Source organism: Podarcis pityusensis (genome assembly GCF_964106645.2).
Source record: "Podarcis pityusensis genome assembly, chromosome: 2".
NCBI lineage: Eukaryota > Metazoa > Chordata > Lepidosauria > Squamata > Lacertidae > Podarcis > Podarcis pityusensis.
Window position 1 is genome coordinate 30,264,928 of NC_138029.1, and position 22,572 is coordinate 30,287,499.

The following is a 22,572-nucleotide window of genomic DNA, read 5'->3' on the forward strand; positions in this document are numbered from 1 at the left end:
TTTGATCTCTCAAAAAAGCATTTGACAACCACAACATTATTCCTTTAAGGAGATCTGGCTCGTAAGTCATACCCACTGAGAAATGTGCTGCCAAAACATCATGGCATACAACTGGAACATTTTTTTTTTTTTTTTTTTTTTTGGCTAACTGAATAAACAGCTTTCAAGATAAGTCCCTCACATGGAATCAAAATCACCTTCACCATTCACATTTTTGCAAGCCATCAATTCATTGGCAACCATTCATGCCTTCTTTATGCCACTTACTTGTTCTGGCCCATAATGTAAGGGATGTCCAGCAGCTTGAGATCATTGAAGATGAATAGCCACAGAGCTTTCACACACTTTTCTGTTGTTGGTCTGACCAATAGGTCCAGGTTGCAGTCACTGTCTAGGACAGACAACATATAGGCCATAAATGGAGTCACCACACTCTGGACCCGCTTCCACAGGGTGTCTCTGCAAGTGTCAAGAGAGGTAAAGGAAACAAAAAAGCAATACCCAATGTTAAGAAAGGCATACACTCCTTCAGGAACATTCTGACTGAACATTTCAAGGGAGAATGTTATGGAGAAAAGTGCTTGTGGAATGCTCTCCCTAGGGACGTTCATCTGGCATTTTCATTATATGTTTTCAGGTGCCCAGCAAAAATGTTTCTCTTCAATCAGGCCTTTGGCTGATTAACATTCCTCAGCCTTTCAAATGTGTTTAGTTGGGGGGAGGTATTTTTGTTGTTGTTTATGTTTATTTGTGCTTTTATCTTGTATTTTTATCTTGTGAACTGCCTTGGGATCTGTTGATGAAGGGGGGGTATATAAAATAATATATATATATATATATATATATATAGTATATATATATATTGAATATATATATTCAACCTAATTCTGCATTTCAACTATTCCTAGAACCTGTTAAATTGTGTCTTTGAAGCAAAGTAAATACATATTTTACTTCCAGGATTAATGGTACCAGCAAAAATGGAATCAAATCCTTTGAAAGACAGCCAAATATTAACATAGCTTCCAGTGAACGCTTTTGATTTCAGTATTGTACTCAGTTACACTCACTGCAATGTACTGAACAGCTGAGATCTAAAGAATAACTCAGCTTTTTAGGCTCCTGCAAACACACCCAGAGATCAGGGGACCCCTCTGAAGCAGCACTTGATATAGTTGCAAGTAAAATCAGCACCCCCTCCATGTACACTTAAAATATCCTAAACATGTATGTACAAAGAGCTTCCTCGATAATGACTTATCTTTTTTAGAGCTGGAAAAAGTGTAGTGATTTAACTACTGTGTATACCTGAAAGTTCCTACTTCTTGGAGGGCATTGAGGTTTGATGCCTCTCGGCGTACCCACTCTTTCATGGTGTAAACATTTTCTTCTTGCTTCCCCAAAAGGCTCAACAGGCGAGTCTTTGTTATCTTCAGGAAGGAGGCTGAGGGGAAAGACAGCATAAAATTTGCCAACTGGCACTACTTATGGTTAAATTTCAAGTTCTGAAGCAAAAGCTCTGCACAGTGCAAATTAATTTTAGCTTCCCCCTTCTTCTGTTATGAATGTTCCCTATGAAATTATAATTTATAGAGCTGCAGGTATGGCTGTATAGTTAAGCAGTTACATTTATCAATATTCTATTATAAAATATGGAAAATCTATTTAGGACATAAACATATTTATTTATTGCATTTATATCCCATCATTCTGTGAAGGCATACAAGGTAAGTTACAGTTTTAAAATACTTTTTAAAACCCCCACAAATGAACAAATATCACAAAATACACAGACAATTCCCAATTTACATGGGGGTTATGTTCCAGGCCTCTGTGCATGTAACTGAAATCACATATATTGGGAGCACCCTGGAGAGTAGGCCTGGGCGATATATCAATATATCACCAAGGACCGGTTTGAAGGCCCATAGCGCAATATCGCCTTCACCCAGCGGTATATTGCGAGGGAAATCACCGCTGCTCTAAGTCCCTCTGTCACCTGTGCCTGGTGTGTTGAGCGGAAAACAATTTGCAGCTGGAGATTATTATACAGCTGGAAATTATTATACTCACAGAAGCCAAAGGTGGGGAAGGAGACTTCTTTAAACTACTCCGCAATGAGGGTCAGGTAGTTGCATGAAGCCCACCCCCCACCTTGCGTGAACCTGAGAGGCATCAGAGCTTACTCAGTTGGGGGGCAGGAGGCTTCCCTCTCCTCTCTCAGCTGAGTGGTTCAACGAAGCCCTACTGGAGAGTCCCTCCTGGCTCACAAGGAGACCCTCCCCCGAGCCCGAAGAAGATATCCTCTTTGGGCTCTGGGGTCTCCTCACAAGCCTGAGGTGCAGAGGGGCTTTGCTGAGGCCTCCTGTCTAACAGCTGGCGTGTGGGCTAGAGCAGCAGCTAAAGTCGCTTCCCCACACATCAGCTCTGCAAGTCGCCCTGTCCCTCCAGTGGGACAGGGAGATCCAAAATTACAAATTGTGATTCGGATCTGTGGAACAGATCAATCTGGCCCAAACTGGGACCCAACCCAAATGGGATTGAGGAGGGGGCCTGCACATTCCTATACCTTCCACTTCCAAGTGCTTCTAGTCCTTCATACCTTTTACGTCATCTTCCTGAGACAGAAGGCTAAGGAGGATTTCAATTCTCTTAGTACTGCGGCTGGCATCCTCGTTTTGATCCCTTAGCATGCCCACAGCTCTTTGCACACAGCTCCGTAGAAGAATGGTGGTGTCCAAGACTTGGGTCTTTCCAGGAATAGCAGGAAAAAAAAAAGACGATTAGTATCCTGCAACAGCACAAACCAAAGTCCAAGCCACAAGCTACCCTCTTAAAGAAAGAATACATATGGTAATTGTTGGAGGTCCTCCTTGCAGGACTTTTGTCAAGAAATCTGCTCAGCAAAGAGCAATCACATCCAGATAACACACACAAAAAGAGCCGGTCATGTTGTTATGCTAACCAAAATAAATATATATTGCTAAAGGTTGGTGACTAGTAATGTCCATGGCCCTTTAGCAAAAGCAGGTGGCAAAGCAAGGATAGAGTGAATGCTGTAGGGGAGGCAATATATTCAGTTCAATTATTCCGGAGGTGATTAAAGGAAGGTAGTGGCTTGATTATAAATGTTCTCTGTGAAGAGGACTAGGCTAGTACAAGTGCAATATATTGTTAAAGAGCAAAAAACAAAACAAAAACAACAAAAACCAGAATGGAATTAGTATTCCCATATAATTTAGAATGAGATAGGAAAAAAATTAAAAATACTAAAAGAATCATGTTCTTGGAAGTGCTTTATTGTCTGTTCCCAATGTCTGTAAGAAACTTTATTTTGTATCAGAGATTCATGGAGCAGGCACAAATAGGCTCCATCTAACCCCAAAGAAACAAGGGATAGAATTAAACACATTGGATCTCAACTTACGGTCAGTTTTTGGGTTTCAGATGTTGCTGACCTCTCCACCCCCATCTCATCTTCCTCTTCTTCCATTCCCTCCATTATCACAGCTGCAACAACAAAGAAGGTGTCATACAGGGATGCAAGTTGCCTGCTGATAAACTTAGGGCAAGAATAGTCAATTTTCAGTTATTGTCCAGTTATTGCTGGACAACAACTCCACCATCCCTGATCATTGGTAGGGTTGGTGGGGGCTGGTGTAGTCCTTCGTTCAACAGTGAAAGCTCAAATTATTCTGTCAAAATTTGATACTGCATACATATATAAAACACAAGACATATAGACACGCCTAGATGTTTTCTCACTTGTGTACTGTCTCTCAACATGCATTTATTCACATTCTTACTTTCAGGAGGCTCTGCAGAAAAGAGCTGGCTGATGGTGACATTTCTCAGGGCAGTTACATCAGAGATAATATCCTTGGATTTCCTCAGGTCATCAATATGCACAGACTGCCACAACCCTAGCAACAGAAAACAAAAGCATTTCTTGGTTGTCGGACCTCTTTACATTGTCAAGCTGCAGTAACTGAAACTAATCCCACAAATCTCAATCTGATGTTTCTCTGTGCACCTCTACAGGACCTGCCCTATCTGTGGTACCTTTTATTCACAACATGCTTTGTAAATCCATTACAGCACTCCTCAGAGTGGTTAGCTGTTCATCATCCAGAAGAGCTCTGCTGGGTGGTTTAACAAGGCAATGGTGGCAGAGAAGTAAGGTTTGTTTGCAGTTGCCACCGCCACATGGCAAGTGTGATTATGCACTCTCAGCAGCGCTCAGTCGCTTTTGGACTGAGACTTACACCACCTGACTAGCAGTCACCCAGCCTGAGCCCTGAGCTCCTTGGGAAATTAAGGCTAGATAGCCATCATAACTCAGCAGAAGTCCACTGTTGGCATATTATATGATGGCGATTAATAATAAAAAATGCACTCCAGTAATTATTCTAAATCTCTGAACACAGATAGTTCTACCTCCTTGAAATCCTACATAGGAACTTCCTCCTTCAGCTCGTGACAGTTTAGTGATGAAGAACACAAACACGGAGGTTTCACCCTGATCTGTTTTGTTGATTTCGTTAACAACTGAGTATCTGCAAGGGGAAGGAAATGGCTTCCATCAGTTTCACACAGCAGAGTTAAATACCCATCATAAAGTACCCACCAATCAATCGACATCTCCCATCATGATTTCAGTATTCATAAAGCTTACATTTCCACTCCATCCAACATAAAGTATTAGGATGCCTACTAAGTATTACATATACCATAAGAACACAAGAAGAGGCTACTGGATCAGGACAATGGCCCATCTAGTACAGCATCCTGTTCTTGCTGTGGCCCAGCAAATGCCTATAGGTAGCCTGCAAGAAGGAATTGAGCAAACAGCACTCTCTCCTCCTGTGGTTTCTAGAAACAGGTATTCATAAGGCATATTGCCTTCCACAGGGGAGGTACTACGTATCCATCAGGATTACCAGCCACTGGCAGCCTCAGCCTCCATGAATTTGTCCAATCCTCTTTCAAAGCCTTCCAAACTAGAGGCCACCAGTGCCACTTGTGGGAGCCAATTCTTTTGTCTGTCCTAAATCTTCCCAACAACTGACTTCACTGGATACCCATGAGTGGTAGTATTATGAAAGAGGGAGAAAAGCTGTTCACTATCAATTTTCTCCATGCCACACATAACTGTATGTACATTTACTCACCATTTCTAAAATGTCTGAAATGCTACAACTTTTCCTCATGGGGAAAAGTTTAGCCATCTGCTGAACTTTTTTCAACTTTACAATACAGTCAAATCTCGGTTGTCCAATGTCTCGGCTGCCGAATGTTTTGGAAACCGAACGCCAACAACCCAAAAGTGACTGCTTCTGTTTTTGAACATGCCTCGGAATGGCTTCCAAGGAGTGTTTCTCAATTTTTCCCCCAATTAGATTTGCCAGCTGCCCTTTGATTCTCAGTTTTCGAAAGTTTTGGAAGTCGAACAGACTTCCGGAATGGATTACGTTAAAAAACCGAGGTGCCACTGTATTGCTTTTGGATCAACAGGGCCAGAACTGTGCACAGTATTCCAAATATAGTTGCACCTTAGATTTGTATAATGACATTATAATATTGGCAGCTTTACTTTCAGTTCCTTTCCTAATGATCCCTAGCATGGAAGTGGCCTTTTTCACAGCTGCCACATGGTTAGTCACCTCTGCCCAATCTTCACTCCCCTATATTTCTTAGAGCTTATGCCAGACCTTGGGGGGAAAAACCCCCAACCCTTTATTTACACTATATGTCATCTATGCCTATTAGCCCTGTGCTCAATATTGCTCTAATTAAAACACTGAAAAATGCATCATGCATGCCACTTAACATGCAACATACCTGGCTGAAGCGACGAGCTGGGCACTGAGAGATCCATTTTCAAAGTGTGTCTGAATAATCAGGATTTTACTTCCAGATGTAGCATCTAGAAAATTGCTGGAAGAAAAACCCAAAGATTGCACCAAACTGGTTGGATGTATGTGTTGTTTAAAGGCTTTTTATTTAGCAAGAAAGCTGAAAAAATAATTGAACTAAAATCCAGTGCCAGTAAATACACATAAAAGAAGTCATCTTGTAATCATAGTCCAATGTAATGAAGACAGGTTAACAATAAAACTGAATGAACATCTGCGTGACAAAATCATTCATATTGTCTGTTCCTAATTGACTGGGCATACTTGCCTCAATTGCTAGTGTTTATGGAAGAGAATAGTCTTAGTGTGGCCCTTTGTGTAAGCCAATGGAAAGGCTACTGGCTGCAGATGTCCCCTGGCACTGCAGACAATTTAAGGTTGTAGCCTACCAAGTTCTACTCTGAAGTTAATGAACCCACTGAAGTTTATGAATATAAATTAGTCTATTAACTTGAATGTGTCTATTTTGAGTAGGATTAGGATTGGATGCAACCCATCATGTAGAATTCAGCTAAGTTTTTCTCAGGGTATACCAACTGTATGGGGGACGTGGGTGGCGCTGTGGGTTAAACCACAGAGCCTAGGACTTGCTGATCAGAAGGCAGGGTTCGAATCCGCGCAACAGGGTGAGCTCCCGTTGCTCAGTCCCTGCTCCTGCCAACCTAGCAGTTCGAAAGCACGTCAAAGTGCAAGTATCACTCTGGCGGGAAGGTAAACAGCGTTTCCGTGCGCTGCTCTAGTTTCCCAGAAGCGGCTTAGTCATGCTGGCCACATGACCAGGAAGCTGTACGCCAGCTCCCTCGGCCAATAAAGCAAGATGAGCACCGCAACCCCAGAATCGGTCACGACTGGACCTAATGGTCAGGGGTACCTTTACTTTTACCTATACCAACTGAAATTAATAAACAGGACTAAGTTAAGTCCATTAGATTCTGGTATACTCTGAATAAAAGTCAGCTGAACACCATGCTATGTCTATAAGGACATTGGACACTCACCGAATCTCTTTCAAAAATGAGTATTCTGTGTCAAACTGTTGCAAGAACAGAACTTTGAGGCTGCCCAACTCGCCTTGTACTTCCGCCTTCAAAGTCTCTGTATCTGCTGCTGTCAGGAGCCTGGAGAAAGTAGAAATCTAACAGGAAAGAAGAAATCGAGTTTCAGGGGTTGGGGAAGAATATGGTTCAAAACACATTTAAAGGTGGACTTACATGATTTGCACTTTCCAAGACAGTATGTGAACTGAAACACTTGTGTGAAAATCACATTTGTCTGAATTTTGCAATGCAGTTCAAGGAAATCTCTACACAAATACATATTTCAGGGTTAAGTGTGCATTTAAGTGCATATATTAGTGAAAATAATACACAAAAATCAATTATATTATGGAAATTGCTTGCAAAACTGTGTATATTTTTGTCAAAACTCCATGCAAAAATATGTTCATTAGGAGAAATTTACATTAAAATGCTGGTGAATTTTCATAAATTCATTCAAAAATGGAAAAATGAGCAACTAAGCAACTAAAGAGGACAGAATGTGGTTTGCTGTGCAAATATTTAATTCCTGATCTAGGTACTTTATTATTATTATTAATAATAATACAGCACTATCTGTGTGTACTTTGCAAAGTACAAAAAGGTAAGTGCCTGTCATGAGAGCCATGCAATTAATGAAAAGAAATAAAAAGGATAGATGGGGAAAACGTATTCCATTCAATCACACACATTTAGACTTAACAGGTTTTGCATTTGGTATAAAGGAAAATATGGCATTGATGAACAGATTTGATGTGGGAAATATTTCCATATGCCAAAATGCCCATGCATTTCTCAAAATGCATGCTCATGGCATCCTCAAGGAGTACAGATTCTTAATGTGCTTTTTTAAAAAAACACAAAGAAATATTATGGAACAACTCACCTCAGTAAAGATTGTGTGACCCCTAGACTTTGTCCCAAGGCAAGCACGAAGGAACTCTGCAAGAGAAGTGTGATGTTGCTGCTGAAAGTATACCCTGGCCAAGTCATCTGCCAGAAAGGAACCCAGCCGCGAATCACCAAGGCGGACTACAGAATCGGGCGTTGCACAGTTTAACAGGACCAACTGGGCTTCTTCTTGTACTTTTCGCATCAGTTCCTGAGGGGAAGCATCCATTTTCAGCTTCTCCATCACCTGCAAGACAACTGAGGCACAGGTGTCAGGATGGTAGCCAACGAAGACATCAGAAGGGGTATATTTCTGCTGGCCCAAAAAGTATTTTTCCGTTTCAACTGTTGTGAAGCTGTCCACCCATTTCTTCAATTCTTCCACAGTGTCTCTTTGCCTCTTGCCCAACACAGTATTGATGTCTAGGTAGTGCTTTTCAAGCCTGTTGATCAACGGGATGGGGAAATGTTTGTAGACCACCTCTTTCTCCTCAATGACAATCAAACGGAACTTAGGGTGCACTCTGCATTTCACTCGATGGGTCCCCAAGCCCAAGTCAACATACTTTTGACCAGCAAGTTGAACGTAATACTGGTTGAGGGCATCGTAGAGGCTTTCATACAGATTCTGCAGGTTGAGAAGAATGACCATCTGCCCTGTCTCCATACAGATCTTCACTCGGTTGATGTTTCTGCAGATCTGGGTGTATTCCTGGTCTTTGGGAAAACTGGAACCAAAAATAATTTCTGGCTGCTGTGTACCTTTGAAAAAAGCCTGCTGCAGGATCTGGAGGGCTGCATAATTTTCCGTCAACACCAGCAGGTAACGGCATTCACCATCCTCATAGTCACTGTAAATGTTCTGCTGAACTAGATCAATTGTACCAGTGTCCTCACGGATGGCATCTCCTTTTTCTGAGAACCTAGACATAAAAATGTTCAAGGCCTCAACACCTTCTTTACCACTGAAATTACGGAGAACTATCTCTGCTAGTTCATGGGGAGCTGGCTCTCTTTTCAGTTTTTTGGTTAAAGCAAACACCATTTTTATGAGACTGTAATAATCACGCAACCCAAAGAACTCCTTGCCTTGGGTCTTGCAAATTTCCTCATAAGCACTTGCAAAGATGGGAAAGAAGCGGTCAACTTTGTGCAGGACGGAGCGTTCTGAAGAGCAGATACCCTTTGCGCTTTCTATGAGCTCCTTCTCGTTTGGTTCTCCACGGGATACAAAGATGCCTCGATTCATCTTAGCTGGATCCAGCGCCCAGTTAGAGATCCCAATGAAGCCAACTTTTTTATGAGGGAGTGGATCATCATCAACACAGCCATCTTCCAAGAGCGGGTGAAGGGTCTTCAGAGGCATTTGGGGGGAGTCTTCAGCCAAGCCAATTTCATCTAACACCACCACAGAGACATACTCCTTTAGGTTCTTTCCTTCTTGGAAGCGAGCACAATGCTTGAAAGTGTTGATGATTCCCTCAGGCGTAGAGTGTGGGCTGCACTGAAAGGACACCAAATGGATTTGCTTCAGTTCCTTATAAAGCTCAGTATATGCTGCTTGGCCTTGCATGGCATCAGCCACAATCGTTTTGGCAAGAGATTTGGAACTGCCAGGCTTGCCAATGAGAAACAAGGGGATTTTAAGTTCAATGCAGATAACCATCATAAAAACATTTTCCTTCAGTGCCAAGTTCTTGGCGATCGTTTCCCTCAGAGGTAGGTCACTCAAGAAAAGATCCTGAACTAAGCCAATTTCTTCGAGGATTCCCTTTTCATCATCATATGGCTCTGGAAGGATGGTGCTGATGACAAGGCGGTACTCCTTTTTCCTTTCTAGGGAAGCATGGTAGCAAACACCCACTGCAAGAACCAAGGACCAAATGACTGGGTCTCGCTGGACAAAACCTTTAGCTGCCTTCCTCTCTGCAACTTGCTTCTCCAGATGTTTCATTAGTAGTTCACTGTGGCTGTGGAACCACTTGAAGACTTCCACGCAGCGTTCCACATCCCTGAGGCTGATAAAGCTGCATTCATCATTCCTTCGCCTCATATACGTCTGAGACTCAAAAAGCACATTTGTTATTAACTGGAGCTCAACATCAGACATTGGTATTGACCTAGTAAGTCTTTGCACAATCTGCTGTATATAGAGTTTTTCAGTAACGTTGTTCAACTGTCCAAAATCCCACACTAGAGGGATCATGCTAGGAGGAAGCGCATGGACACGGTATACCAGCTGCCTAAGAGGAATGGAGCCAAGCTTTTCCTTGGTCTCCTCTGCTTTGACACGGTAGCCTAAGCCAGCCGATTCCAAGCGCTGAATCATTTCCCCTGTATGCTTGCGATAAGGATTGCATGCAGCTATGATTTGCAGACCTGAGTTGTGGACCAAAGGCTGTCCTTCAACTGTGCGATCACACAAGACTTCCTTGATGCTGCTGACAGCTTCAGTGGTGTTGGCTTCATCAAAAAACAGGATGGTGTCAAACTGGTATTGTTGTTTATTGTCAATAGCAATGTCTTCTGCTTCCCTGACTTTGGCATAGATTGCATCTGCTGTGGTGCCTCCATGGACCTTGACAAGCTTCATGTTATCGGCATTGGCACCGCTCCTACGTAGTTCACACAGGAATTTTATTAGCCTGGTTTTTCCACAGCCAGTTTCTCCCATGAGGACAACAGGGATACCACACCTGAATCGCATTTCAATAGCAAGGATCTTTAGCATATTGTCTGTTGTGAGCTCATATGTTTCATCAGGATCCATTTGTCTTTGGAGCCCTAAAACTGTGCAAAGTGTCTCAATTTTTTTATTTCTAGGGAGTTCATCAAAATTAATGTTTAATGGAACTCTCTGATGCAGCAATCCCTCATACAGATCAGATGTCATCACACCTTCCCGGATGACACTTCCATTTAGGGGATTGATGGCATCGATGCTACCATTGACTCTTTTCCGAAGATGAAAGCCAATAAATGTCATACATATAGAGTCTTCGTTAAAGAATATATATGGGTGGGGCTCTGACTCCCACTTCTTCCTTAGAAGGAATGGAGCAAGATCTTCTTCTGTGACTCCTTCCATGTCAAAAAACTTATTCCCAGGGCTTTCATCAGAAATATTTAGAGATGGTGTAGCAAAATCCTTTGCCATTAAAATCATAAATGTGACCACAAAATTTTTGAAGCCGTGTAAAACATCGTGAACAAAAGCAGCATTACAGAACACCGAAGTTTCACAATTTCTCAGTTGAAGGTTCAAAAACCAAGCAAAGTTTCTCAGTTCTGACCAGGAAGGATCTATCACTCCACAATGGATCAGGAGCATCTGCAGGCACTCTTCTGGTGTCCCTTCAACAGAGCCTTCTTTATATTGGAATGCGTCAAGACAATCTCCTCTGCTAGATCTTCTCAAGTACTGGTAGGGTCTCTGAAAGGCTTCGCTACAGAACACTTCCTGATCTATACCTGGGTCTGAGCAATCATAGGACAGATTCCTCTGCATGTTCATTTCTAGGACTTCCTTGGGAGATCTGCAGGTTACTTTGGGGAACACATCCATGAAGTTGTATTTCAGTCCTGGAAAAGTCTAAAAGAAGAGGGGAAAGCAGTGAATAGGAAGGTATCATAAAGTGAAACACTCTTGAATGTTATGACTGGACATTTATTTCTCCCTTATAAACTATGTTACTCCTCAAAATATTTCTATCCTCAAAACTCTTTACTTCCTGCTAGCTATCTGTTCTAACATTTATATGGGAAGGACTAATTAAAATTGCATGTATATTGGCTAAATTGGCCCCATAAGTCTGACAGGTAGAAATGGAGATCAAGTTCCAGCCCTTCATCCAATTCTGGAGCTCTCTGCAAAAAGGAGAAGCTAGATTAAAGCTGTGAAGGTGAACAAACCAACATAATTAAATTAAATTTCATTTTAATTTTAAGTCATATTTAGTTAAATGGTTCAGGATCATGGTTGATAATGGAGTATGACAGGGTGGGTTCTTAAATCCCAATGTGTAACAAGTTTTAGGACTAAATGTAGAGTAAGCTGTGCATTCGTCCCCAGAGCCTACTATAAAGCATAGTGTTGGGAGAAGATTGAGCTTGCTGGAACCTTGGACTATACATTGCCCTCAACTTGTATATATAGATTTTTAACTTTTCCAGAGGTGAATTCTCATATAATAACCAACTAATATAATCTAAATGAAATAGATAAATGAACCAATTTGTGCCTAAATTGCTTAACCACAGGAAGCTGCCTTATATGGAGTAAGACAGCTAATTCATCTTGCATAGTACTGTCAACACTGGCTGGCAGTGGTCCTCCGGGATTTCAGGCAAAAGTCTTACCAGCTTACCTGGAGATGCTAGGGAGTGAACCTGGGACTTTTTGCATGCACAGAATTAGAGAGCCAGAGATCACACATTAATTGGTTGGGTTGAGAGCTAAGGGTTCATCTGTTATTTTTTAAAAGCTATTTAAGTCCTCCTATGCTAATAATACAGAATGAAAAATTAATTAAAGATTACTTTTCCTGCTAACAATGAGTGGTAAGGTAAAGGTAAAGGGACCCCAACCATTTGGTCCAGTCGTGACCGACTCTGGGGTTGCAGCGCTCATTTCGCTTTACTGGTCGAGGGAGCTGGCGTACAGCTTCCGGGTCATGTGGCCAGCATGACTAAGCCAATTCTGGCGAACCAGAGCAGTGCACGGAAACGCCGTTTACCTTCCTGCTGGAGTGGTACCTCTTTATCTACTTGAACTTTGACATGCTTTCGAACCTCTAGGTTGGCAGGAGCTGGGACTGAGCAACGGGAGCTCACCTCGTCGTGGGGATTCGAACCACCGACCTTCTGATCAGCAAGTCCTAGGCTCTGTGGTTTAACCCACAGCGCCACCCATGTCCCTTAACAATGCGTGGTAGGTTTTGTTTATTAAATTGTAAATTAGACTTCTTTCAATATTTCCAAAGAGCCTCTATATTGAAAATTTGGGAACAAATAGTTTTACTTAAATATAATTGCTGATCAATATACAAATACTAATCAATCCACTGTCTAAAAATAATGTCAAATCCAAGCAATATACTAGTAAAAAGCTGCTAAGACCATTATTTCTAGGCATCTGACAACCTCCTTTTTGATCACAGAAAACTACAAAGAAAAATTAAACTTCAGAATTTCCCTAAGTAATAAACACTACAATAATCTTGACATGCTACCCCATTGTGATGTATATGAAACAATACAGTGGTTGTACTGTATTATCTATCTTGAAAAATATTTATTTAGGGTAAATATTTATATAGTTGTTACATATCTACATGTACTTACTGATCTCGTGCTTTTCTTTAATTGTGGTGATGGTTCAAGAATTTCTATAACATACAAATGACACTGTTTCCGCAGCCAGAGTTTCCCATCTATATTTATCAGGTGCTGTAAAACTAATAGCTTGAACAGAAATTCTGGAATTCCAGTCTGGACCTAGGAGAATACAGAAACTCAAGTAGATAAATTAGCGAGTAGAGATCATTTAATCAATATTTATTTATCCTGATTAGCCTACTGATATGATCCCAATTACATTAAGAGATGTCTTCCTGTCCACTCCCAGATCCTGCACAAGCTTCCCTTTCTTAGCCTATGGTCCTACAGATGATCCTGAACTCCAGTTCCCATCAGCTTCAAGCAACATGGCCAATATTCAAGGATGATGAAAGCTGTAGTCACTCCTGTTCAAAATCCTGCATGGCCTCCCTTTCTCTTATCTCTCCACTTAATACGCTCCTTCCTGAGAACTTTTTTAAAAAGCTAGTTATGAAAATGTTCCACAACATTTGATAACAACTTCTGCCAAAATAGCAATATACTCACTGAAGAGGTGATATCAAAATGAAATATCATGGGCTGTTTCTGGTTCTGATTTTCTAGGAATGGGAGGAGAGTTCTCAGCACTTTGCCTTCATCCACATCTGGATCGATCAGCCTAATTGTTTTTAAGATTACTCCACGGCCTTGCAACTTTGCTTCCATTTTCTCTTGCAGCCTCTTTACATACAGAGATTTTCCTGTTATTAGTAACAACAACACATTTTATCAGTTCTTTTAACAGAGAGATAAGAACCCAGTGAACTGACTGGAAACTGAGGACATCCAATGTTTGGACTTTTCCATCCACAACAAGCAAAAAGAAATCAAATTTAGATAAAAACATAAGAAAAGAACCGTTGGGTCAAATCAAGGGTGTACCTAGTTCAAAGGGGCAATCAAGATACTTACAGAAAAACCACAATAAGGCCTAAAGACAGCAACCCTAACCCAGTGTCTGCCCTGGTAATTCAACAACTGGTATTCAGAAACAGCAAACCTCATGTGAAAAGCACATCCTTTTTCTTGTCTTGAATCCACTGCTAACCAATTTCATTGTATACCCCCAAACTCTAGCATGAAAGAGGCAGAAAAATATATCTAAAATCAATCCACTTTCTCTGTACCATGCATGGTTTTCCAAACCTCTATCCTGTCCCCCCCACCCTTAGTTATTGAGTCTCCCAAAGCATGGAGAAACAAATGCTTTGTGTTGTCTGTTGAACCTCAGCAATGGGAACTTCTGATAATGACCTATACAGATATCATTACAAATCAGTTTGAAACCAGGGGAAAGTAGATCTGGGAGTCTAGATGTACTTAAAGGAACATTGCATACACATTGTGCATGAATACAACACATACTGTTAATCCCTTTCTTAATCTCCATTAAAAAAAACAAAACTGCTGCTGTATACAGAATTGACATTTTCATTCAGATATCTAAGCAAGACCCCAAGATGTCTTTATTTTCTGGGTATCCACCACCCATTCAAACTACATTAGAATGCACTGTGGCAGTAGACTTTTTGCCCCAGTGGAAATTACTCATTTGCTATTTTGTTGTCCATTCATTCAATTTAGTGGGAAAAAATTTAACTCTTCAAAGCCTCATTCAAAGCCATCATTAATAGTTTGGTGTTACCCACAAACTAGACCCTCTCATTGTTTTTTTACTCTGGAGTATATATACTCTACAGAATGAAATGAAAGCTTTTGAAATGAAAGACCAACATGATATATCACAGAGTGGGTATCATCTAACAGGCTAGAAATTAGATCTACAGATCACAGACACAATGTTTTTATACTCTCAACCCTCAAGTTTTAGTCTACACATTTTGAAACATAGATAGAAAAGTATATGTACTTAGTTCACTCACCTACTCCAGCTCTTTCAGAAGCTACAATCCCAACACACATTTGGTCCTTGAAGACAGAGGCCGATGAACTTGGAGGCTGTGTTGCTTTGTAATGATTCCCAAGGTAGCCCTGAATGTCCTTCAGGGGCTGCTGAGGGATCATGTGAACTTTGAACTGGCTGAAGACAGAAGGGACATAGCAGTGCTCTCTCTCACAGTTGCAGAGAATCACTAGCCTATAATCATCATGGTGATTAAAGTGAAGACTCTGGAAAAGTTCCTCAGACCTGTAGCCAACATCATAGCTCAACTCATCTGCAAACAGCAAGGTGTAAATCTTCTTCCCCTTATAGCCTGGAGTGAGGCACCGCCTCAAAAACAGCGCCACTTGTTCATAGCTGGTTTGTGGTGTGCAGAGCAGGACTTCATCGTAAGAGGGTAGCATCTCCCCTGGACTGTTCATGTAGATGGCCAGTGCTGAAGCCAACACCTCAGAGCGAGGACAGAGAATGAGGTTAGGCCTGCCAGCATGAAGACCTTGTGGCAATTTTCGCATAACACTCTTCTTCTCCAAATCTGCCAGGGTGGCCAAGTAAATGCCAAGGGTTTCAATGTCCAGGCAGCCTGGAAGGAATGAGCCCATACTTCTCATGTAGGACTCCCATATATATTCCAGTTGTACAGTCAACTCTCTCCCTCTTGCCACCGGCCCAAACAGATCAGCAAAATTTCTCTTTGGCTTTTTAGATACTACTTGGTCGGAGACCTCCTGGACATCTTGCTTGCTGCAGTTGCGCTTTATAAATGACAGCATCGTTAAGGCAGCCTCACTGGGGCACTTTGAGCCAAGCTCCTTGCACAAGTATACAAACTGTTCTGCCATATAGTAATTCAAGTAATAGTACTGGGATCGCTTCTCCAACATAAACTGGTTCCACTTTTCCAGGAAACTCTCCATCTTTTGGCAAACAGTTGGCAGAACATCTGTGACGTCTCCATTTCCAATAAGGGCATAACCAGAATTTAAATTGAAGTCCATGCTAAGGCAGAATTCATGGTTGGGTGAGCAATATACATCAGTGACCCAAGAGCGGAAAAGCATGTTTCCAGCAGAATAAAGGTCGATGAAAGACAGTGCAAGCCTCTGGACACTAGAAAATACCTGGGTGCAGATTAAGCAAACACAATGGGAAATATGATGCAAGTGTTTTGAGTAAGAAGATGCTACCAAGATTGTCAGTGAAAAGGATATAATGATAATAAAACTATACCACTATCAATTAGAAAACAAAGCACTATGATAGCTTCAAATTACATTTTGGGAACTCTTGAGCACATTATTTCCTATTAATTTCTCAATATGCAGTCTAGAAATGTGGTGTGGCCAGAAGCAAAATAATATCATTCTGTCCTTCCCACCACACCCCTATCAAGATACACATAGGAAATTGTGGTGGAAAACTGACCTCAGAAAACTTCTCCACTTCTGTACTTTGTTCTATCTTTCCTGACATCAGCATCAGCTTATTCATCAGTTCTTGGAGCTCTTCCAGGGAGTATTGCCGTATCTCTTCTTGGCCACCATGGCTTTCTGAGACGGTCAGGCACAGGACGGTGTCCAGAGAAACCTTCCAACAAATGATAATGACTCCAAATAAATTTGATCTTTGATTTACTTCCTTATACAAGGAAAGCCCCTCTGGCTATACCTAACTAGGGCAACTGAATGGTATTAGTAAAAAGAAGCATCAGCTACACCCAGAAACTATTACAGTGGGAAGCTCCAAGTTCCTTGGAAACAATGATAAACAACTGGCAGCATTAGAAAGCAGTCATTATTTGCTGTTACATGTAAATACTGGAAGGAGGCTGCAGTGGTTAGCTGATTACTGGCATCCCCCTACTTACATGGCAGATCCGTTCTTGGCCACTGTGCACATAAGTGAAATCACATAAAGTGGGGAGCATCCTCTAAATACCCTTTAAATGCCCTCTCTGTCGGTCTCTCTTCAATCCACACCAAAATTACTCTATCCAAAAATATCCACAACTAGAATTGAAAATCTGGGGCCAGCAGGAGTTTACACACCCCATGGTCCCCCAATTGGCTAGAGGGGATGATATAACTCCCAGAACAGCATGCTGGAAGAAGGGGGGGGTGAGAAGAGAGGGGAGGGTGTTTCATCTGGCAAGCTGAATTGCTTGAGCTGACAGAACGGTTCCCATTGCACTATACTGAACACCCGACAGATATTAAAGAGTTAAACAGCTACAGTGGGACCTTGGGTTAAGAACTTAATTCGTTCTGGAGGTCTGTTCTTAACCTGAAACTGTTCTTAACCTGAGGTACTACTTTAGCTAATGGGGCCGCGTGATTTCTGTTCTCACCCTGAAGCAAAGTTCTTAACCCGAGGTACTCTTTCTGCATTAGTGGAGTCTGTAACCTGAAGCATCTGTAACCTGAAGCGTCTGTAACCCAAGGTACCACTGTATATAATTTTTTGTAGAATCTGAGGGCAGTCCTGTTTCAAGAAGCTTTTAATGTTTGGTGTCCCCCCACCTTTATTTGTATTTTTGTTGGAAGCCACCCAAGGTGGCAGGGGCAACCCAGTCAGGTGGGTTGGGTAAATAAAATAAATAAATAAAGTTATTGAATGTACATAAAACCAGCACTGCTACTTGAGAAGTCCTCTTCCCCCTTCCCTCTCAAACAGAAAGGAACGTGTCAGTATTAATATTGTTTGGAACACTGGCACTCACTTTTTTATATGAATACTATCCTTTGCTAGCTTTTTCAATTTACAGCTGGTTGTTTGCTTGATATTAAGGAGATAGCTAGAAAAATATGAGCAGAAGGGCTACAAAAACTGAAACAGCATGCAGCATACCCTTTCAAGCAATGTCTCACCTTCTGGCCTTCCTCTGGTGCCCTAATTTGGTAGATTCCGTTGCTATTGATTGTTGTTGCCAGTGATAAAGATGACTGCTCCACAGAGCCATGAGTCTCTTTTATGTCTTTCAACCACTTCAGGTATCTTGCAGAATCACACTGTGTATGTAAGGAGAATAAATTCACTAGATTTGTCTCACTACCCCCACACTGTTATTCCAGTTCAACACACAGAGTGAAACTAGGCAATATGACAAAACTGGAGAAAAGTATTTATTATTAATTATATTTCTAGTTGCTTTTTTCCCACAGAAATGGCTCAGTGCTACTTACAAAACATTGCAGTAATCTAAGTGAATGTTAGCATAAAATAAACATCAGAAGACAGGCTAACCCTGTCTGAATGGGGTACTGTTGGGCCCCCATCCAAAGCTCGTGGGAGGTACACTGCACCACCAAGGGCACTTCAGCCTCATGATAATAAGGGATCCAGAAGTACTGTAAAGTTACACACCTGTTCCTTCAAAGGGAGTGTAACCTCATACAGAGGCGGACAAACCCCATACTTCCATTCTAGGCAATCACTAACTAACAGCACCTTATCAGGATTAAGTGCCAGTTTATTGGCTCTCATCCAGTCCATTACCAAGGCAAGACTTCAGTCTACCACATCTGCTGCTACTCTTGCAAAGGTAAATGAGATAACAGACCTGCATATCATCAGCATATTGCTGGTAACACACTTCAAAACTCTAGGTGAACCCTCTCAGCAGTTTCATGTAGAAGTTAAACAGCACAGGGATAAAATCAAATACTGCACACTGAAGGCTTTATGGGGATGGAGCCACCACAAAGCAGTGCAGCTAACCCCCAACTCAAGACAGCTGCTCCAGAAGACCATGGTTGATGGTACTGAAATAGGAAGTTCCATTCTCTGAGTATAATACAGCTTGGCTTGTACAAAATATTTCATTAAAACAGGCATGTCCAAAGTCTCGGGGGCCTAATCCAGCCTGCCAGTCGGTTTAATCTGGCCCCTGTGGCAGTTTATTTCCTGGGGTAAAATCCTAAAAAACCCTCAACAACTTCAATCCTTAAAAAAGGTCAACAACTTTGGTTGGCTCTTCACTTCATCAAATCTGGCCCTCTTTGAAAAAAGTTTGGACACCACTGCGTCCAATACATGTAAAATAAATGTAACATGCTGTTGCTTCTATAAATTGTGTATGAGTTGTACTGGGTAGCCTTTAGACATAAGTAGTTAAAAGGCAGATATGCCCGGTAGCTGCAACTTTAATCTCTCTTCTGGAGGCGTACAATTTGGATAAAAAAATTGGTTTCCAGGTGGAAAAATCAAAGTTGGAAACAGAACTGTTAGATCCCAAAACTAAGAATTTGTCAAGAATGTATAACTTGCTGTTGAAATGGAATACTCAGGATGAAACGGTGAAATCAACTATGATTAAATGGGCACAAGATGTAGGACATAATATTATGATGGCTGACTGGGAACAGTTATGGACCACAGGTATGAAGTTTACGGCATGTAATGCCCTAAGAGAGAATATAATGAAAATGATCTACAGGTGGTAAATGACACCAGTCAAGCTTGCAAAAATATACCACTTGCCCGATAATAAATGTTGGAAATGTAAAGAGACTGAAGGCACATTTTTTCACCTTTGGTGGACGTGCCCAAGGATTAAGACATTCTGGGAGATGATTTACAATGAAATGAAAAAGGTATTTAAATATACCTTTCTGAAGAAACCAGAGGCCTTTCTCCTGGGCATGGTCGGCCTACTGGTGTCAAAAAAGGATAGAACTTTTTTTATGTATGCCACAAGAGCAGGTACAAGCTAATGTAGTGCTAAAGAAATTACCAGTTTTTCAGGGAGTTTAGGATCACTTTCCAGGGCTTTCCACAGTTTTTCCAAACACACCAGAAATTCCTCAAACCCTGACTCCTGTTTCAATTCATACAGCAGAGAAGAGTAGCCAAGCACAGCATCATGGAAACAGGCCACACGATCCACATCCATGTCATTTTCTCCCGCAGAGATCGATGCCAGGTCCACAAATACCTTTAGCTCATTTATATCTAGGGTAAACAAACAACGCACTTTCAGGGCTGAACTAGATGCACAGTTAAAAAGAGAGAGATAGATAGATATCACTCCCAGGTTTTTTAGGACCTTCAGCAAAAAAACACAAAAAAAACACACAGATATGTATCTGTTTTACCTTTTAGAACCTTTTTTACCCAGCTGGCAAACTCCCTCCTCCGTGCAAGCTCTTCAAGGCACCTATGACGTGGTTCAGTGATGTCTTGCAGCACTTTCATAGCACGTATCAATGAAGCGCTTATGGAGGACAGCTTTTTTCTCTCTAAGGACTGGAGTTCATCTTCCTGAAAAGCAAATTATATGACTGAACAACGACATGCCGTAATTATACATATGTCATTCTGCAATTTTTTTATGCCATGTAGCCACCATGCCCACAATCTGCAGATAACTGGTAGGATGTGTATGCATCTGTGCATGCAGTGGAGATCCTAACCTTTTCCTACTGTGTCATTTTTCTGTGGAAAATAGCCCTCCCAACTGTTTTCACCCTCATAGGAAAAATATATTGGTACTTTTTTGTGGGGAAAGGATTATGTGCTTCTTTACACATCAAATTGCAGCCTCAGCAGCTGCATTTCTAAACAAACAAACAAACAAACAAACAAACCTGAACTACCCATAAGTAAGTCCTGCTCCCAATAAAAACTGCACGCTAACATTTATTGATATTCCTTCTTCTACTGAATACTTTCTCTCTCTCTCTCTCTCTCTCTCTCTGTGTGTGTGTGTGTGTGTGTGTTTGTATGCTTTAAATGTGCTTTGAATTTGCTTTGAATGTATGGTGTGAACCCGCCCTGGCTGTAGGATAGTTTGTTTCACTAACCATATGAATTTACAAATGGCCATCATAAACAAGCATTTGCATTTGTCCACTTATGTCTTGCTTTCACAGGCTATAACATTTGTCATGCCTCTGACACATTAGCATTATTGTATGCATTAGCATACATCTGACACACAGATCTGAGGGAGTGGGAGGTTTGCATTATGATCCCTGCCTAATCCATCAGGCATTCTCCTATGTTTACATGTTCACACAGTAAGATTGGCTAGTGACTTATGGGCATATTTACTTTCATGCAAGTGAGAACTGTTGGTGAATCACACAGAGCTATAAGCTTGGAAAACAATTTCAAGAGTCTAGGTCTATTGTACAGCTGACAGCTTCTATGATGAATAATAAATTCCAAAAGAATTACATCTGTATTATGTTCAGATTTGTAGTGTAGCAATCATATCTAGTCTAGAGAATAATGATCAAAGAACTCAAAACATCTGTAGTGCTTAGCAAACCTATACCTTACCATACAAACTGAGCCTGTGATAATAATGCCTTCCATCACAAAACAGCAGTGCCCCTACCTCTGACAAAACACAGGAAAACACACTATGAACTTCACACCCATTCCACCTTCTTCAAGAGTACATTCAGTTTATGCACTCAACCCATTGGGTGGGAAAGACCATTGAAGGTTTGGCCCAGCTCTACTAAGAGGTGCACCACTGCAATTTTAGAAGCTCTTTAGAGACACAGGTGAATTCTGAATGCAGTGTAGAATAGCCAGATGAAAGAGAGAACTGATTTTCTTGAAATAAAGGGATAGTCCAAGGGTGGCACTGCCTCAAAGACATCTTCCTGGGTGTCTCATGCCAGTGGTTTGCAAGGCCACCAAAGGAGTAAAATGGGTAGAACAAAGTATGGGATTGGTCCCCCCCCCCACTATAGGTTTAAATACACACAAACCTCCCTCCAGACAAGCGAGACATAATCACAGTTCAAGACACATTCCAGCCAAAGCACTTGAGAAGGGTGCAGAGTAGGGTCTGAGAAAGAGGTGTGCCATGTCTTGAGGCTCCCTGCTCCATTTTTCATAGTTGTGTAAAAGAAGGAATTTCAACAGGGATAGCTTTTCATGCTGAAATTCCCTTTTCTGCACAACAATTTAAGGTGCAAAAGCCGTATTCTTTCTTGCACCTGAAAACTCAGCCTTCATGGCAGCCTTTTGGGTGGTGGGTTTTGAGGAGATTTCACCCCTCCCATACACAAGAATCTCCTGATCATCTCCTGATGGTCTCTGCTGACTCTCCAGAGAGAAGGAGGCGTGTCCTGCCTATCTACTTATTCTGCCCAGCAACATATCTGTGTGTGTGTGTGAGAGAGAGTCAGTCAGTCAGTGTATCGGAGAGAGTGAGAGTGTTAGAGATCCTAGAGATAAGATTGCTGCTAAGAGCAGCTGCAGACTCTCAGTGTAGCATTGATTTATGCTTAGAATATTCAGCTCTGTATATAGCTTTGTATCATAGTTGTAGTTATAGAATAAAAGGAAGATATTTTACAGAGCTGCTCTCCGAGTGGTTTATACTCTGCAAGACTCTGCAAAACTCTGCTGCGCAACGACTGTATTATTGAGACAGTGAATCCGGTGCTCTCAGCTCTAAGCTGTGAGTCCACAGCACTGTGACCTGTTC

General features: G+C 41.5%; 1 protein-coding gene across 5 annotated transcripts in view; it reads right to left on the bottom strand.

Moving 5' to 3' along the window:
• Window positions 1–22,572, bottom strand: part of LOC308470358 (E3 ubiquitin-protein ligase RNF213-like) — a 97,030-nt gene that overhangs the window by 28,021 nt on the left and 46,437 nt on the right. For all 5 annotated transcript variants that reach the window (XM_080993512.1, XM_080993513.1, XM_080993514.1 and 2 more), the window contains 16 exons: window positions 20,219–20,384; window positions 19,858–20,075; window positions 17,993–18,133; window positions 16,551–16,712; window positions 15,106–16,246; window positions 13,730–13,923; window positions 13,187–13,339; window positions 7,839–11,435; window positions 6,914–7,050; window positions 5,842–5,937; window positions 4,438–4,556; window positions 3,807–3,923; window positions 3,428–3,510; window positions 2,603–2,750; window positions 1,309–1,444; window positions 268–459 (listed from right to left, as the gene is read on the bottom strand). In XM_080993512.1, coding sequence (XP_080849638.1) covers window positions 268–459; window positions 1,309–1,444; window positions 2,603–2,750; window positions 3,428–3,510; window positions 3,807–3,923; window positions 4,438–4,556; window positions 5,842–5,937; window positions 6,914–7,050; window positions 7,839–11,435; window positions 13,187–13,339; window positions 13,730–13,923; window positions 15,106–16,246; window positions 16,551–16,712; window positions 17,993–18,133; window positions 19,858–20,075; window positions 20,219–20,384 — 6,800 coding nt within the window. The remainder of the gene's footprint in view (window positions 1–267; window positions 460–1,308; window positions 1,445–2,602; window positions 2,751–3,427; window positions 3,511–3,806; window positions 3,924–4,437; window positions 4,557–5,841; window positions 5,938–6,913; window positions 7,051–7,838; window positions 11,436–13,186; window positions 13,340–13,729; window positions 13,924–15,105; window positions 16,247–16,550; window positions 16,713–17,992; window positions 18,134–19,857; window positions 20,076–20,218; window positions 20,385–22,572) is intronic.